We start from the raw sequence: 17,300 nt of genomic DNA on the forward strand, positions 1-17,300 counted from the left end.
TCCTGGCCCGGAGCTGAATCAGGGGCTGGCAGAGAAGGAAGGTTTCTAACAAAAGCTGATGATGGCATCGTGGCTCCTCCAGCCAGCCCATTCCACACCCAGCAGGAACGGAAAGAGCCCAAGTGCTGCCAGGCACGGGGTGACCCCCGAGATCTGTCCCTTCTCCTCCACCTTCCGCTGTGCTCTGCCAGCACCTCCCCCGGGCACTGCCGGGATCTGTTCTGCCAAGGACAGGGATGACAGGAATAGCAGGAGATGGAATTCTCATCCCTCCGTTCCACATGGCCCTGGGATGCTGCTGCTGCTGCTGCTGCTGCTCCACAGGTACCTGGCACAGCCCCTGGGACGGGTGACACGGGGGTGGCTGTGCCCCCAGCACCCATCCTGGGGGATGAGACCAGGAAAAGGTCGAGGGAAGCTGGGGACAGACCCCAGGGATGGCTGCACCCCTCAGATTCTGCTGCAGGGACTGCGGTCTGGCTGCATCTCGGTGCTGCTCTGGGTGTCCAAGGGCAGTTGCACCATCTAGAGGAGAAACGGGTGCCAGTCCCTGAGCAGGGGCCAAATCAAGGCAGAGAGAGAGGTGGGAGAGGAAAAGGATGAGCAGAGCAGGTCAGAGCAGAGCAGGTCATTGCTGAGATGCAAATCCTCCAGCCAGGCACAGTGGGAATGATTTTGGGGTCTCACGAATGAGCCCAGGCCATCGACCCCAGAGAATGGGAAGAGGGAGAATGGGGTTCAAAGATAATGGCACTGCCTGCCTGAGGTGTGACTGGTGTCTGCTGGCTGCAAGAAACAAGGGCAAGGGAGAGAGAGAACAGAAATTAAAATTCCTCCTCCTGCAGTCGAGCTGACCTCACACCCCCCAGCCAGGAACCAACAGCCCCAAAAGCAATTTCGTTGCTCAGCTGGACCTGGATGACTTCTCTCTCTCTCAACACATGTGCCAGCCACCCTCACACCAATCACCACAGCAGAGAGGGGAGGGGGGAACAGAAAAGCCACCCTCCCCCTGGCAGCCACCCTGCTCCTCTTCAAGCCCCCCCCTCCCCTTTCTGCAGGGTGCTGAGGCCAAGCCACTGCCCAGCCCTCCAGCCAAGCAGCTTTTTGGGGACCAAACCATCAGGGCCATGCCTGCAGGCACCCACGGGGACAGGAGGCTGCTCCCCAGGTGCCAGCAGCACCCACCAGCCCCAGGACTGGGGTGCTGTCCTTGGGCACCCCTCCAGCTCACCCAGCTCCTGCCCTCGGCAGCCAGGCAATCCCTGCTCCAACTTGCCCAGTTAGGGCTTCACCCCCCTTTGCAGCCTCCTGCAGCAGGAGGAGCTGTAGGAGCTCCAATTCCAATGATTTGGAAAATTTTTGTTGTTGTGTTGGTCTGGGGATTTTTTTTTGTACCACTCAGGCCCCTGCAGATTGTGCAAGTCACAAGGAAACGTTGATCACATCCCTAATACAACCACGAACACATCCCAGCTCCTCTCAAGCTGCTTCCTTTGCTGACACCCAGGTTTTTCCTCCTCCTCCCACCAGCTGGTTCCTTCCTCCTGGGCTGCAGCACGTACATCCATGTACACCCACAGCCTCTACACCCACAGCCTGTACATCCCCAACCTGTACATCCCCAACCTGTACATCCACAACCTGTACACCCACAGCCTGTACATCCACAACCTGTACATCCACAACCTGTACATCCACAACCTGTACATCCACAACCTGTACACCCACAGCCTGTACATCCCCAACCTGTACATCCACAACCTCTACACCCACAGCCTGTACATCCCCAACCTGTACATCCACAACCTGTACATCCACAACCTGTACACCCACAGCCTGTACACCCACAGCCTGTACATCCACAACCTGTACATCCACAACCTGTACACCCACAGCCTGTACACCCACAGCCTGTACACCCACAACCTGTATATCCACAACCTGCACATTCACAGCCTGTACATCCACAACCTGTACATCCACAACCTGCACATTCACAGCCTGTACATCCACAACCTGTACATCCCCAACCTGTACATCCACAACCTGTACACCCACAGCCTCTACATCCCCAGCCTGTACACCCACAACCTGTACACCCACAACCTCTACACCCACAGCCTCTACACCCACAACCTGCTCCTGCTTCCCCCTCCCACACCCAGCTGCCTGCACAGCTCACCCCAGGCAGTGCTGGGAGCCCAGGGTGCTGCCCCTGCTCTTTCCTTTCCCCACTCGTGGGTTTTCTGTGCTGTGGCCAAGCTGGGTGTTGGGAAGAGAAGCCTGGACATGGCTCAAATCACCCTGGGAGCAAGAAAATCACAGATAATTTTTCTCTGATTCTCCCAGAGCAGTCAGGGCAGCAGCAGGCATTGGTGCATCACTGGATCTTCTCCATGAGCCATGTTTTGGGTGAAGGTTTGTAGCCCCCTGGTGTCAGCTCAGCAGCTCCTGGTGCCAGGGAGCCAGCTGCCCTAAGGATAGGAGAGGGCTTGGGATGTTCTCCAAAGGGCTGAGACCAGTGTCAGAGATAAGGAACCACTTCAAAAGGGCTGTGCATTAATGCCAGCACCACAAGACCCACCCAGGAGAAAGTGCCCCTCTAAATGCCATCTTTTTCTTTAAGCTTGCCAGGACAGGATTTGATCTCCTCTGCTTCCCATTAGGGATCTGTTGTACTGATGGCATTTATGGTGCCCAGTCAATACTTCTCCATCTCTGAGAGCTCTGCAGAAGAGGAGGGAGAACCTGACACTGCGCTTAGTCCAAAATTACCATCACTGGACAGATGCCATGGCCCCAAAAGCCCTGTGTAAAAGCAGGAGTGAATGTGGAGTGTGTGGGGCTGCAGGGCTGCTCAGGGTCCTGCTCTGCACTGAGCACTGAGAGGTGACTTTGGTCAACAGGGAGAGCAGAATGAGGCCTGGGGGGAAAGGAATATTAAAAATAACTGCTTAGCATGCTTGGGAAATGTTGCTCCAACCAGCCTGAAGCTGCTCCTGGGGGGTTCCCTTACCCTGCAGGGTAGCAGGACAACTGTATGGCTGCTTTGCTCTGCACTGGTTTGCTGGAGAAGAACCCAACCCAAAGGCTTGCACAGCCCCTCTGGCATGGTTTTTCAGTCTGATGCAAATTCAAAACAGTGGTGGTGATCCTTGGGTTTGGATCCCCAGCTCTCCTGAGGAGGTGTTTTGACCACTGAACCGAGAGGCAGCTGTTTGAAAATCCTGAATCCAAACCTGCTGGCCCCAAAGTGCATTTTGCAATTGCAAAGGTGTCCAGGAATGAAGCTCAGGGTGCACCATGGCCCTGGCCCTGCCCTCTCAGCCTGACCAGCGAGGCAGCGTGGGCTCAGCCCATTCCCCAGGGACTGTGGGGACACGACTCTTGGAAGCCCTGGAGTTGCCCTCCTGTGAATTCAGCGTGGAGAGGTTTGGGTTGTTTGCAGCCAAGGGAGTCCACGGATGCTAAAAATAGAAACTCCTTGAAGGTGATCTTAAAAGCTTTCCTCTGTGTGAAGATGCCTTTCAAAAAAACCCACACTGGCTCAGAGAGCTGATGGGGGATGGAACTCCGGGTAGGAATCAGGAGTTGCTCCACTGAAGCTGTCCCCAAGAGGGGACATCCCCAAAAGGATGATGGACAAGGTAAGAGGTTGGTCACTGCTCTGGCAGGACCCCAATGACCCCACAGCTCTGAGAGCAGAAGGAAGGAGCTGTTGCAATATGAAGAGCTGAGCTGAGGAATGCTATTAGAAGGGATCTAAAATACAAACATGCTCCAAAACCCTGCAGGAGCTGCTGCCTGTGAATGCTCAGCCCTGGGATGAGCTGGCAGTGGCTCAGAAGGAAAACCTGGCTCAGCTGGGAAAACCTGGACCAGCAGCAAGGTCCTGTTTGGTGGCCCAGGGAGCACCACACCACCCAGTCTGCCTTTTTCTGGGTAGGACCCATAAACCAGCATGCAACCAGTGCCCCAGACAGGCTGCACCAGCTCCTGGCTTCTCCTCCCAACTACGAAGTCCCAGGAATTGGAGGAAACTGCGCTGATAAGAGTCTGACACCTAATGGGCAAAGGCAGAATTGTGATGGGAAGAGGCTGGAAGTGTCCTGATGGGAATCCTGGCAGCAAAACCCACGGAGCTGGGTGAAAAGGGAAGACTTGGATACAGAAAATCCCTTTGAGCCCCCACAGCACATTTCCCTGCTTGTAAACATCCAAAGTTTATGATTTAACCTGGACAGGAATGAGCTGTGTGGGAACTATTAAAAGGTTCTGGGTACCACCATGAGAGGTAACACCAGTTCCTATTTGAGAGGTCTCTGCCATATGACAGCAAGGGAAGGTCAGGGTTGCAGTCTTGGCACTAATTTGTATTTCTCAGGTTGTATTTTTATGCCAGATACACTGGGAGCTCCTGCTGGGGAAGGACAGACTCAAAACCAGATGGCTGTGCCCCATGCAGAACCTCAGCTATGTTCTGTGTAATGGTCAGCAACGAATGGAAAAAACTCACCAGACTTGACCCCAAGACATTCAATGCATTCTGTAGCTGTGCCTCTGCACTATACTTGGCACTGGATTTGTTTCATGGAGCTGGTGGGGCTCTTTTCTTAAAAATACCTGACATAAAAAGGTGATTTACAGCAATGGTGTTTCCTAAGGCAAGACACAGTGGAGATTCCCAGGACCCAGCTCTACCCAGAATGTTCCTTGCTGGGCAGCACCCAGCCCTGCTGTTTGGAAGCTCACATCACATCAGCTCTGCTCCAGTCAGAAAATAAACAGAAATGTTCAATATCCAGAGCTGTTTGCTGGCAGCTTTCACAGCCATTTCCATTCCTTTTTCCTTTTTTTTTTTTTTCTAAATTAGATCTTCCTGTTATAACTTCAAGGCCTCATGAGTCTCCTTGGCATTTATTAAATAACAACTAAACTCTTCCATTTACCATGTTACTACCTGATCCAGTTGTTCTCCCTCTCATCTGCCACCTGTGATCAGACTGAAGGAGCTGACCAGGCTGGGAGGACACAGGAGCAGGGCCACCACCATCACCTCCTGACACCCACCACATGTCCAGCCCTCACTGCACCTCACGGCACGTGCAAATCCGTGCAAGAGGGAAAAAAAGTGCTCAAGCCACACCTGAGACATGCTTTTAATCAGAGGCAAGCTGTCTGCTTGATTTATTTTAAAGCCAAAGCTTGCACTACTTTTTCCAGAAAGGTTCTGAGCCTGCTGAAGCCACAGATGTGGACCCCAAATACTGACTGAGCCCAAGGTTCAGACAGGACTTCATCCACCACCTTTCCCCACCAGAAATTCACTTTTGTGGGATAGTTTTCCCCCCAAACCCAAGTAGGTGCTTGGGGAACATTAAACTGCCCCTAGCAGCAGCAAAGGTTTGCAGAACCTGAGGCTACCAACTTCCCTCATGTCCCAGACATGGCTGAGCCTTTGGCCAGCACCAGGTATGCCTCACATTCCCAAAGGAACAGAGGAGCAGCAGGAGCACCTGGGGTTTTAACACAGCTCCACGTGAGAACTGTAATTGGCCATGAAGCCACCAGTTTCCTGACAACAGGAAGATCTGAGAGGCAAATCCTTTTATTCGTACTATTTTGGTTTTAATCTTGTCCTTTTTCTTCCTGGGAGGAAAAAAAAAAAAAAAAAAGCAAAAAAAAAAAAGCCATCACCTGAGCTCTGGTTTCAGCCTCTGATAACCCCCAGCAGCTTTTGCCTCTAATGAGCTCTTGTTCAGACCCCCTGCAATAAGCTGCAAATGGGATGAGTAAATCCTGAGGTGGGGGAAGGTGTTTCATTGTGAAGACATGAATGTTTCCCTGCAATTCCGGCCACCCTAACAAGAGGTCCAATTAGTGCTCATGACTTTGTCATCCATCCAGCAGGGATGGGGACCACTGCTCTCATTTCTGCAAAGAGCATGGATCAGGAAGACAAATCACCCCTAATGGGACCTGGGGGAGAGGCTCTGCTTTTCTTTCAAGTCCAAGGCTGCTCACTGATCTGCAGAACCATCGGTGCCACCTCCAGTGCCAGCAGCAGAGCTCTCCTACCTCCCTCCCAGGCAACTGCATGTGCACAGGAACATTTGTCAGGCTTCTGGCCATGGCTTTGGCTTTAATTTTACTTTTAAAGTGCATTCACATAGATATTGACATGGTCCAAGAGGATATTTTAATACCAGCACCCTTTTTTTCCCCTCTGGCATTAGGAGGAATACGGGGTAACAAGCAAAGTTTCCCCACCTCTGAGCTGCAATTTTGCACCTAAGGAAAAGCAAGTTCTTTGTTTCCTTCTGCACCGAGATGCTGGCTGTGCTGTTTTCAGCAGACTTGTTCAAGTGAGCCATTTCAGAATATAAAGGTGTGTTACATATCCCAGGGACAGGAACACAAAGGCAAAAGTCCTACCGGTTCTGTCTGATCTATTGTGAGAGCAGGAAATAAATTAATAGGAGTCTGTAATTGTGTCTGACAGTTTGAAACATGGTCCTGTCCCAGGGCAAGAATTGGTTTGGGAGGTAGCAGACTCCTAGGGTGGAAAAAAAAAAAAAAAAAAGAATTAAAAAAAAAGTGGAACATGAGGTTGGAAGTGCAGGAAAGGGCACAATTCCTCAGAGGATAAAAATGTGTGTGCTCCCAGAAATGCCACAGAAAATGAGTAATAGTATGTGGTAGCACCTGTTAAGGATAAGAGGCCTGATTCTGACATCCACCACATTCTTGTGCACTGGGAATAACAGAATAATAATTCTTCTTGTGGCAGAGGAGCCCAGTGGGGTGAGAGCACTGAGCTCCACCTGCACTGCCAGGAGCTGTCACCTCATTTCCAGCCTGGGACTGACTCTTTGTACCTGCTGCTGCCCACTGCTGTTTTGCTTGATGTTTCCAAGCCTGTTTCCCCTATGAGTCTGGCAACACCCAGCCAAAAGATGCTTTTTTCCTCTGTAGCATCACAGGTGTTGAAGCACCACGGGGGAAAAAAAAGTGCAAACATGGCAAAGTGAAAATAGGCCACACGTTGGGTCAAGGCACCAGAAACTTGTGATTGCAAAGATGTACAAACCCAGAGGTCTGACTCACTCTGTGGTTTTCTGGGAATGAGCAGGTTGAAATGGGTGACCTGAAGAGAAGGACTCCACAGCTTGGCTGTGCCCTGGAAGCAGAGGGATGACAGGACACGGCTGGCAGTGCATCCTCACCTGCAGAGCAAACACAGCACTAAACTTTTGCTGTTCCTCTGGGTAAAATCTCCAGCACCCTACCAGTCCAGGAGCCAAAGCTTCAGCTTCTGAAAACAAAACAAAACAAGCCTTAGTTTTTTTAACCCCAGTTCTAGTTTGGCATCCCCAGACTCTGGGTTTGGGACAGTCAGCAATGCACTTTGCCGATGTTTGGAGGTTTTTTTCCCCCTCTGGCAGCTCCCATCACATCCTGGAGGCAGCTGACAAATTCTGCTCCTTCTGTACTTGACTGCAGCCTCCAAACCGAACGGCACAAACACCCCACAGAATCACAGAATCATAGAATCGGCTGGAAGGGACCTCAGAGATCATCAGCTCCAACCCTTGATCCACTCCCCCCGTGGTTCCCAGCCCATGGCACTCAGTGCCACATCCAGGCTCTTTGGAAAGATCTCCAGACACGGAGAATCCACTACTTCCCTGGGCAGCCCATTCCAATGCCTGATCACCCTCTCCAGAAAGAAATTCCCGATATAAGCATTTCCCAAGTCTCTGCCGGGACAGAGCTGCTCAGCATCCGCAGGACGGGCGGGTTTAAGCCCCAACTCTCTCCCTGAGCCCGCATGAGGCCGCGGTTCCCCAGTTCCCCTCCCTCCCTCCCCGGCGGCCTTTCCGCTACTCCTCGTTTAACGGGCTCCAGCCGACCCTTCCCGAGCCGCAACCCAGCGGCCGCGCCTGCCTTTGTGCCCCGGCCCGGCTCCTCCCCACCCCGCCGCTCCGGCAGCCAGAGCCGGCGGCCGGCGAGGAGCCCGGGCGGTCCCCCCCGCCTCCCCCGGTGGAGCCCTGCGGCGCATGCCTCCCGCTCCCCGGGGGCAGGGAAGGAAGCACCGCCCGCCCCTGCACCAAGGCGGCGGGCAGCGGCCGTGCCGGAGCCGGAGCCCGAGCGCGGCGGAGCGGAGCGCGGAGAGCCCTGAGCCGGGCGCTGCCGCTCCCATCACCAACCTCCTCCACACCGCTCTCGGGGTCCCCCCGCGGAGGCGGCGGCCGCGGCAGGTGAGCCCCGGGGGGGGATGGAGGGACCGGCGGGGCCCGGGCTGAGGCAATGGAGGCCGAGGCCCAGGTCCCGGCTCGGCGCTGGCGGCTGAGGGCGGCGGAAGGCGGGAAGGGGGGAAGGCAGGGGGAGCCATGGCGGCGCGGGCAGGGCCCGGTGGGCAGCGGGCAGCGGGCGGGGCGCCCCGCGGAGGTGGCTCCGTGTACACCGCTTCCAGCAGCCCTCCCGGGTGGGTTGTCCCCTCGCAACCCCTCCGTGGGTGTCCCCCGGGTGGCCGTCCCCTCACAGCCTCCCGTGTGGGTGTCCCCTCAGCCCCTCCGTGGATGTCACCTCACGGCCCCTCTGTGGGTGCTCCGCGGGTGAATGTCCCTGCGTGTCTCCATGTAGCAACTCTGTGGGTGTCCCCTCACAGCCCCTCCGCGGGTGAATGTCCTTGCGTGTCTCCACGCAGCCCCTCCGTGGGTGCCCCCCGGGTGGGTGTGCCTTCACAGACCCTCCGTGGGTGTCCCCTCACAGCCCCTCTGTGGGTGCTCCACGGGTGAATGTCCCTGCATGTCTCCACATAGCTCCTCTGTGGGTGTCTCTTCACAGCCCCTCGGTAGTTGTCCCCTGAGTGGGTGTCCCTTCACAGACCCTCCATGGGTGTCCCCTCAGCCCTCTGGGTAGGTGTCATCTCTCAGCCCCTCCATGGGTGCCCCCCAGGTGGGTGTCCCGTCACAGCCCCTGCTGTCCCCCCCACCAGTGACTGTCCCATCGTGTCCCCTCACACCACCTGTGTCCGTGTGGCTCTCAGGTTGTCTCCCCTGACACCAGGTGGGTGCCCTTCCACATCCCCCCACGAGCCACCTCTATGGGTGCCCTGGGGTGGGTGTCCCTTCGTGTCCCCTCACAGCCCCTCCGTGGGTGCCCCCTCAGAGCCTGCACCCCTGGGTGGGTGCCCTGGGATGATCAGTGCTGGGGTAGGAAAGTTCATCCCATTCCTGGGTGATTTTTGGAGGCTGACAGCAGTCCTGGTGTGTTGTAGTGAAAGCACTTGTCTGCATCGAGGAAACTGTGGAAATAGGTTAATAGGAAATAAGTTGGGTTTTGTCCTTTTTTTTTTTTTTTTAATGAAGCTGGGAGTTTAAGTGTGGTAATTCAATTTCTTCAGGATAATTAGGTATTCTAATTTCTGTCTTTTTAATCCTTAGCTGCTTCTTCCAAGGAAAAATGTTCCTAATTTCTCTTTCCCCTGGTGACTGTGTTGGAGACTAGAAATTGGGATTGAGGGAACACCCACCCACTCCAGCTTTTTGTTGGAGCTGCTCTGTGCCTTGTGGCAGCCAGATACTGTTCTGATTCCCCCAAATGATGCTGCAGGTGAAACCTTCAGCCCAGATGGGGCTGTGTGGAAGTTGTGAACTCTTCTGAGTATAATCTGGCATTTTCTGGATTGATTTTTTTTTTTTTTTCTTTCACTACTCCACTAAACAGGGCTTCATTATGTTTGGAGTTTCTACTACAATACAAAGAATAGTTCAGAATCTTCATCCTGCTTTTTGCAAGCTCAAGATTTGTGTTTGCCAAGAGCTTTCACCCTGCTGTGTGGCCAGAATGATTGATGTCTCGGGGTTATTGCTGCAGTATGTTTCAGGAAGAACCCAAATAAGCTCCTTTTCCTTCTCTTTGAGCTGCCCCAAGTCCCTCAGCTCCGTGTGTTTAATGCCAAACCAGAACGAGTAAAATCTGTCTTGGGCTAATGTGTGAGTTCAGGCATCTTGCTCGTGGAGTTTCTCTGCACTTTTAAGTAGGAGTTGGTTCATTTTCTCCCATCAAGGATCAAGCTTGCTCCACACCCACCCATTTTATACCATGTGGACATAGCCAACATTGTTTTCCTTGTAAAGTTGAAAAGCTGAGCTATGAATGGTGGGAGTTCTTTAAAAAGGGCAATTATGCTGAAGGAAACCCAGGGAGCAGAAGGTTTTGCAAGGTTCTTCACTCCCACCAGTTCTACTTCATTATGAAGCTGTTCCCTTAAACTTGCTCTGTCTCTCTTGCCATAAAATTAATTGCAGAAACATTCAGGCAGTGGCAGTGCAGATCACACACATCAGCAGTGATTCTTTGTGAGTCTTGGTGATGCGTGGCTGTTCAGGAGTGTGTGCAAAAAAAGAGTGTGACCTTCAGTGAAGAGTTTTCAGAGGTGAAGGCAATGAGCTGAGTTGGAGTGTGCTTGCACCAGAAAATACTGAAAACAAATGCTGAGTGCTCTGTCTCAGCCTTAGTGGCAGCAGTGATTGATTTACCCATTAAAGTGATGTTGAGGACTAACTCTTGTGAGTCTCTGTCCCAATAAGTCTGAGTGTTACTAATTTACAGTTTATGTTACCAGTATTATTACTACATGGAACTTCTAGAGGGTAGGTGCCTCATTTTTCTCTTTCTTTTTTGTAGGATGGAAGAGAGACCATTCTGAAAAACTCTTCCCTTGGGGACTTTGCTGTTGTCTGCTAGAATGTTCCTTATGAATGCTTCTCCTCTGGTAGCTCTTCAGACAAAATGGGAGTCCTTTGGACCAGCAAGGAATTGTAGATACCCCGTTTGCTTCTCTGAATCTGAAGGGGACATCTCAAGAACCTCTGTAAGTGCCAAAGTTCAGATGGTCATAAACAACCTGCAGAGCCAAGAGTCTCCCCTGGGCATGAACAATGACTATGATTGTGTTATGCAGAAGAAGCAAAAGGGAGAAAAAGGCAACAGAGTCACATCTAGCACCACATTGCTACGGAAGCATCCCCAGTACACCAAGTGTGGTTGTCCTGGTGATTCAGATGACACTGAAGTGGAAGAGAATGTGGGGTTTGGGACTCTTTTGCTTGATTCTGATAGCGACGATTCTGTTGACCGGGATATAGAGGAAGCCATCCAGGAGTACCTGAAAGCAAAAAGCAAAAGTGACCAATCCCTGCAAAAGACTGCAGAGTGTTCTGAAAATGTAAGGAGACACAAAAGGTTTAAGAGAGAATTCTCCCGGAACAAAATGGCAAGTAATCTTCTCCCAGTGAAATTTAAAGCTGAGATGCTCTCTGAAGAGTACCTGTCTGACCACCTGGGGATTGGCAAAAGGCTGCAGCCTGCTTCCCCTCAGAGCATCAGCAGTGATGACTCTTTTGAACAGAGCATACAAGCTGAAATCGTGCAGTTCTTGAATGAGAAAAAGAAGCAAGAAATCAGTAAATGTGTGATGGGGAAGGACAAAAAAGATTCCCATGTGAGAGCTGTCCTAAAATGCAACAAAGAAACAGCGAGCAAACCAAACTGTGGTGCTGTGAAGCAAGGGTGTGATGCACTTCTCTTGAGACACCATCCCAAGCTGCAGAAAACCAGCACACAGTCCAAGTGTTTGCAGTCTAAAATCCAAGATGAGGAGAGTGATTTCAGCCAGGTGAACCAAGCCTATCTAGAAATGGCCACTGCCAGCCAGCCCTGGTTAATGGAGCAAAATGAAGGAAGTGGAGTTAATTACTGGGAGAGGAGGGGAGAGCTTAGGAGTGAGAGCATGCCCGTGTCTGACTCGAGTAGTGATGATGGGATTGAAGAAGCCATTCAGCTCTATCAGCTGGAGAAAATTAGGAAAGAGGAAAGTCACATGAGAAACTGTGACCCTTTGCAGAGGGAACAGTTTGATGCAAAGGGTATGGCAGATATTTCTGCCAGCCTGACAATTAGCTCGACAAAATGTGCCTCCCCAGAAACCCATAAAAGCCCCGTAAGCAACAAGAGAAAAGAAATGAACTCAAAGCCAACAGAATTAGAAAGCACCAGCAGTGAGTTCAAGAAGCTGTTTAAACCACTGAAAAAACCTCGACACTTTGCACCTCCAGAAAACAAGATTGCTACTTGTGAGCTCACGTTGCAGGCCTCTTGCAGAGCAGACACATCTGCAGAACTCATGTGTGCAGAAGCTATCCTTGATATTTCCAAAACAATCATGCCATCCCAAATGGGAAGTGACAACAAATCACTTGCTGCAGACTCCTTCTTTTCTCCCCAGCTTCTCTCGTCCTCCCGTTGTGAAAGTGACAGCAGCCTTGTGGACAGTGATGATAGCATAGAGCAAGAAATCAGGGCGTTTTTGGCTCTGAAAGCACAGTCTGAAAGCCTTGGAACAAAGCCTTCCAGCCTGGCACACTCAATCCAGATGCCTTTGCCTTCTGAGCAGAACAGCCTCACTGGTACCATGGAGCCTTCACTTCCCAAAACACTGAAGCTATCGCTGAGCCGTAAAAGGAGACTTAAAAAGGAAGACAGAGTGGTGAAACCAGGTGCATCAAAACCACCTGAACAGCTGGAGACAGGATTGTTCCAGCCAGGTAACTACTCAAAATTTCCTGTACTCCAAGAGACACCTGCCCTGGGCAGCCCCACGGAACACTGTGATGCTCCAAGACTCAGCAGCAAAGAGCCTCGGCAGCAGCAGCTGATGTCTTCTGAATTACCTGGATCTGTTGGCAGATGTGTGACCCTGGACTCTGCAAACCCTTTCATGCAGGTTCAGAGCAGTGCAAGAAAGCTGCTGAAAAATACCAGCCAGCCTCCAGAGAGGGATGGTTCAGCTGATGAGAGCAGTTCCCTGGATAGTGATGAGGACCTCGACAGCGCTATCAAGGACCTGTTACGGTCTAAAAGAAAATTAAAGAAGAAATCCAAGGAGCAGAAATCTCAGTGCAAGAAGAAGGTCAGGTTTAGTGAGATGGAATCTCAGCTGGCAGATGAATTTAGTAGCATCCAGCAAAATGAATGGAAATGTAAAAACCCCGTGTTACTAAAAAGCTGCCTCTCCAAACCTAGAAAAGCTGTGAAGGAAAACACAACGAGAAGTCCTTCAGGTCACATAAATGTCAAACTTAGCACTGAAAAACCAGAAACCATGAAGAACTTGGAGTTTAACTTGCAGCTTAAAAAAGGATGTAAGCCTAAGCCCATTTCAAACCAGAATAACCTGCGGGTAGCTAAAAATAGCAAATGCACTTTCCCAACTGCATCAGATGCTGATGACAGCAGTTCAGTGGACAGTGATGACAGCATTGAACAAGAAATTAGGAAGTTTTTGGCAGAAAAGGCTAAAGACTCTGCAAGCAGTTTGGAAGTACAAAAAGATGATGCAGCTCTGGATCTACTGAAAGCAACCAAACAAACTGCCAGTAAAGGCAAAGCAAAGCAGCAGCTGGTTGAAAATGAGATTGATCTCATGCTAGGTCAGAGTAAAAAGACTGAGGTGTCTCAGCAGACTGATGAGTTGAAGAACTCCCAGAGAATGGAAGGGAAAAGTGCAATGTTACATGGGAGTGGGAAATCTGCTTCCTCTGCAGAGCATGTTCATCTTCATACTACTGCTCACTCAAAAGCTAAGCAAGGGGTGGTGGGGGTCAAAGGTGTTGCTGGTGGGGAGTTACCTGGAAACACAGCAGGGAAAAAGGGGACCCCAAATACAGAGCCTGCAAGGAAAACACTTCTGCCAAACACCAGCAAAAATGAAGGTTGTAAAGCACAGAAAGTAATCAATGCAAAGTCTAGGTCTAAAAGGAAGAACACATTTCACTTAAAAATTTCAAGTAAATTTATTGCAGGTCTAAAATATGCTCGGGACAGGAAGAAATCCATGCTCCTCAACAAAAGGCAGAAAGCAGAGTCCCTGCTTGCCCAGAGCAGTGCTTTAGGAACAGGGGGGGCTTCCCAGGACAGCGACTTTCCTAACCAGGGAGGAGAAGCCCCCTTACCAAAAAGTGAATTTAGTGGGGAGTGTGTGACAGCAGTAAATGAACAGACTTCTCAGGAGCTGGCTGTGGAAGTGTCAGGACCCCGTGTAGCAGAAACCTGTGAAGGACTGGAGGCTGCTCCTCTGCATATCAAAGAGGAAGCAGAGGACTGCAGGGAGGCTGCTGGAGCACAGTCCAGGCAGCCCTTGGAGGAGCAGAGTGTGGCAGCAGTAAAAGTGGATGAGGTTTGCAGAGAAACCTTCAAAGCTGAGAACAGAGAGGTGTGGATTGAGGATGGAGGTATGCAGAAAGGCCAGGGGGTAGATTCAGATCCCCCACATGCTGAACACAGTGTGGGGAAAGCAGATAAAGTTAGCAGGGACACAGCTCAGCTGAGTGTACGAGCACGGAGTGAGAGAGCTGATAACCAGCAGGACAAGAGGCCAGGTCCCAGGTTAGGTTGCCCACTGCAGGAGCTAAATGTGGCAGCTGTAGCAGTGGATAAAAGCAGTGGAGGAGCTTGTACAGATAACAGAGTGGCAATGTGCATTACAAAAGAAAAAGTTACCTGCCAGGACAGTGAGAGGCAGCAAGGAAGTCAGGTACCCAGCTCCAGTTTGGAAGGAAAAATACCTGTTCTGCAGAATAGTGAGACTGCTTGTGAAGTGGACCAAGGGCAGGAAGTTTCAGGCAAAAACTGTGCAAAATGTACTGATGTACCCCAGACTGAAAAGGTTTCAAATATGTAAGTACACTTTTTTTTTTTTTTTTTTACAGTAACACTCTTTTTAGAAAATAACTATCATTGTAATTACCTTGATAAAACTTGAGGCATGAAAGGAGAGACAGTGAGAGATGCTGAGACCTGCATATCACATGCACACTAATGTGAAAAATGCTTCTATTTAACAGGGATATCATGGATAAACATACATAGTTTTTTGTAGAATTTTGTAAATTATTTAAAGTGCTCTAAGGAAATATTTTTATAATGATTTTTAGGGCTTGCATTACTACAGGATGCTGTAGTTGCTGTAGATAAGAAGATACAGGCTAATGGCTCTAAATTATGAGGCCTCTAACCATGTATCAAGAGGAAACCTGTTTGTGCTCAGAATATATTTGGCAATCTGTGACGAGATCTTAGGAAAACACAGCATTTGCTAGCAAGGCTGTGCTTCTGAAGCAGATTATTTGGCATCTGTTCCTATTTGAGCTGCCTTAGGACAATCCTGTGTGGTGGTTTTCTGCTGGGGTCTCAGTTCTTCCACCCCAAGGATTGTTGGGTGAGTCCAGTGAGCAGAACTCCAGCAAAATCAGCACAGCTGGAGGTGTGGAAATCCCATCCTTGAAGACAGAAATGCAGGTGAATGAAGTGGATCTGTCTGTCTGCACGTGTAAAGCCACCTCTCTGAGGGTACCTTTTGGATCCCAGAAACCTTCCACTGGCAGATGACACAAAGCTCAAGTGCAGTTCAAGAGGAGTGAAGGAGCTTGTCCCTTCAGGCAGTGGCTGCCACGTTTGCTGTGGATTTCACTGGAGTTATGAACTGCTGGATCTGCAAGGCTGAAACAATCCCTCCTTACTCTGCAGTCTGATGTTGATGCCCTGCAGTTACCCAGAGATGGGGTTTTGGGGGGTTTTCTGAATGGGTTTTCTGAACTTTCTTCAAATGAGTGCCCTTACTTTTCCCTTTTTCAAAAGTGGTTTCTAAACTGTTACATTTCTGTGAACTTCTATTTTCACTGACAATGTTTGTGCAATAGAACAAAGGTAGGTTTGCTGTAGGAAGTCCCTCATGTAAATGCCAAGGATATTTTCAGCACTGTTCTTTCATACTGTAGTGCTTTCTCTGCCTCCCTTTCCAGCAGCCAGAATAAAGAGCTTTTTCACTACTATCTTTTTATTTGTACTAACTTTAAATGGAATTGTAGGAGTGTCTTCACATCACAACAAAATGCCCCCACACTGGTTTCACAGGGAAGTCCCAAAAGTGGGATTTCTAAGCTCTTGGTTGGTTCTTTCACTTCCATTTGTGTGAAGTCCTTTGAGTAGTTTCTTCTTACATCTTGTCCCTGTGAATTGATCTGATATTCTCTTTATTTACCCTTCTCCAAACTTTCAGCCATACTACCACTCAGTATCCCTTTGTTTCTCAGTCACTCCCTGGAGAACTGGCCTTAACCTCTCCAAATGGAGCAGAAAGCAGTCCCAAAGGGATCCAGTTTCACACAGAACCCCCTGCTGTGGTGGTGTTTGCAGAATATTTGCAAACTAGGGTGTAGCATAGAGTAGAAGAAGTAACTGTGGCATGTGGAGAAATAAACAACATCCCTTGTGTGTTTATGCTGTTGTGCAGTTACCTTTTTAAACGTGTTCAGAGTGGTCACTTGGCATTTCTCTCCTGTCCAGCCACCTTTTTTCTAGTCCTTGGGTTGGTTGGTTTGTTTAAGAGATCAGTGTGCTAGATCATCTCATTTTTGTGGTAGGATACCTTGAAAAAATGGGTTATTTTTTACTTAGCTGACATGCCTGCAGTCTGGCTAGGCAGGTGTATGTTTTTATCTGCCTTGGTTCAAGCTGCAGGATTTTCAGTTGCCTTTTATTTGGGGTAGGTAAAGAGGCTGGTACTTTAAAATAGAAGTTTTCAGTACCTTGCTTTAAAAGGAATAAACTGTATACTTGATTTTAATAGGGATGATAGAAGCAGGATGTACTGTTTGTATAAAAATAAGCTGAATGTTTCTGCTCTAAGTTTTCAGTAAATCAACATTAAGGCTTAAAAGGTGTCTTGTGCCCCTGTCAGTGTGTCTGTGTTTTCAGTACTGCTCCTGAGCTGATTTCACTTTCAGTTAAGATGCAATTCTGAGTACCTTGTGCTTTAAATAAAACCTAATTTCAAACAGCACTTTTTAAAAATTGATAAACTTGATTTGTATATAGGAAATGGTGTACATTGATGAGTTTATAATGTTTAATAAATGGGGTTCTGACCATGGACCATGAAACCAGAGTGCTCCTATGGTTTGTGTCATCCTCTTCAGTGAGTAGTATTCTTGTGTTACCTTTTTTTTTCCTTCCTGACTGTAGCCTGAGGGTGTAATTTGGCTGTCAGTGATGTTTGTGAGTGAAGGATGGGCAGGATCACAGCACTGGTGTTAGCTGAACCTGGAAACAGGATCTCTGTTCACCTGCTGCTCTCCTTTCTTGCCTCCTATTATCTGCAGCCACCCCCTGTCTGGGGCTGTGTGACAACAGCCTGTCCTGTCCTGTCCTGTCCTGTCCTCCTGCCTGGG

At 49.9% G+C, this 17,300-nt stretch overlaps 1 protein-coding gene across 1 annotated transcript; it reads left to right on the forward strand.

Annotated features, from left to right (window-relative positions):
- Positions 1-8,112: 8,112 nt before the first annotated feature.
- On the forward strand, positions 8,113-16,508 carry PPP1R26 (protein phosphatase 1 regulatory subunit 26). The gene is made up of 2 exons (XM_030461490.1): positions 8,113-8,264; positions 10,699-16,508. The coding sequence occupies exon 2, from the start codon at positions 10,760-10,762 to the stop codon at positions 14,750-14,752; it is 3,993 nt and encodes a 1,330-aa protein (XP_030317350.1). The 5' UTR covers positions 8,113-8,264; positions 10,699-10,759; the 3' UTR covers positions 14,753-16,508.
- The last annotated feature ends 792 nt before the right edge of the window (positions 16,509-17,300 follow it).

The sequence above is a fragment of the Calypte anna genome, chromosome 17 (assembly GCF_003957555.1).
Source record: "Calypte anna isolate BGI_N300 chromosome 17, bCalAnn1_v1.p, whole genome shotgun sequence".
Lineage (NCBI taxonomy): Eukaryota > Metazoa > Chordata > Aves > Apodiformes > Trochilidae > Calypte > Calypte anna.

Bases quoted from the DNA above. Each gene is read 5' to 3' on its own strand.
- PPP1R26 (XM_030461490.1), top strand. From the start codon at position 10,760: ATGTTCCTTATGAATGCTTCTCCTCTGGTAGCTCTTCAGACAAAATGG.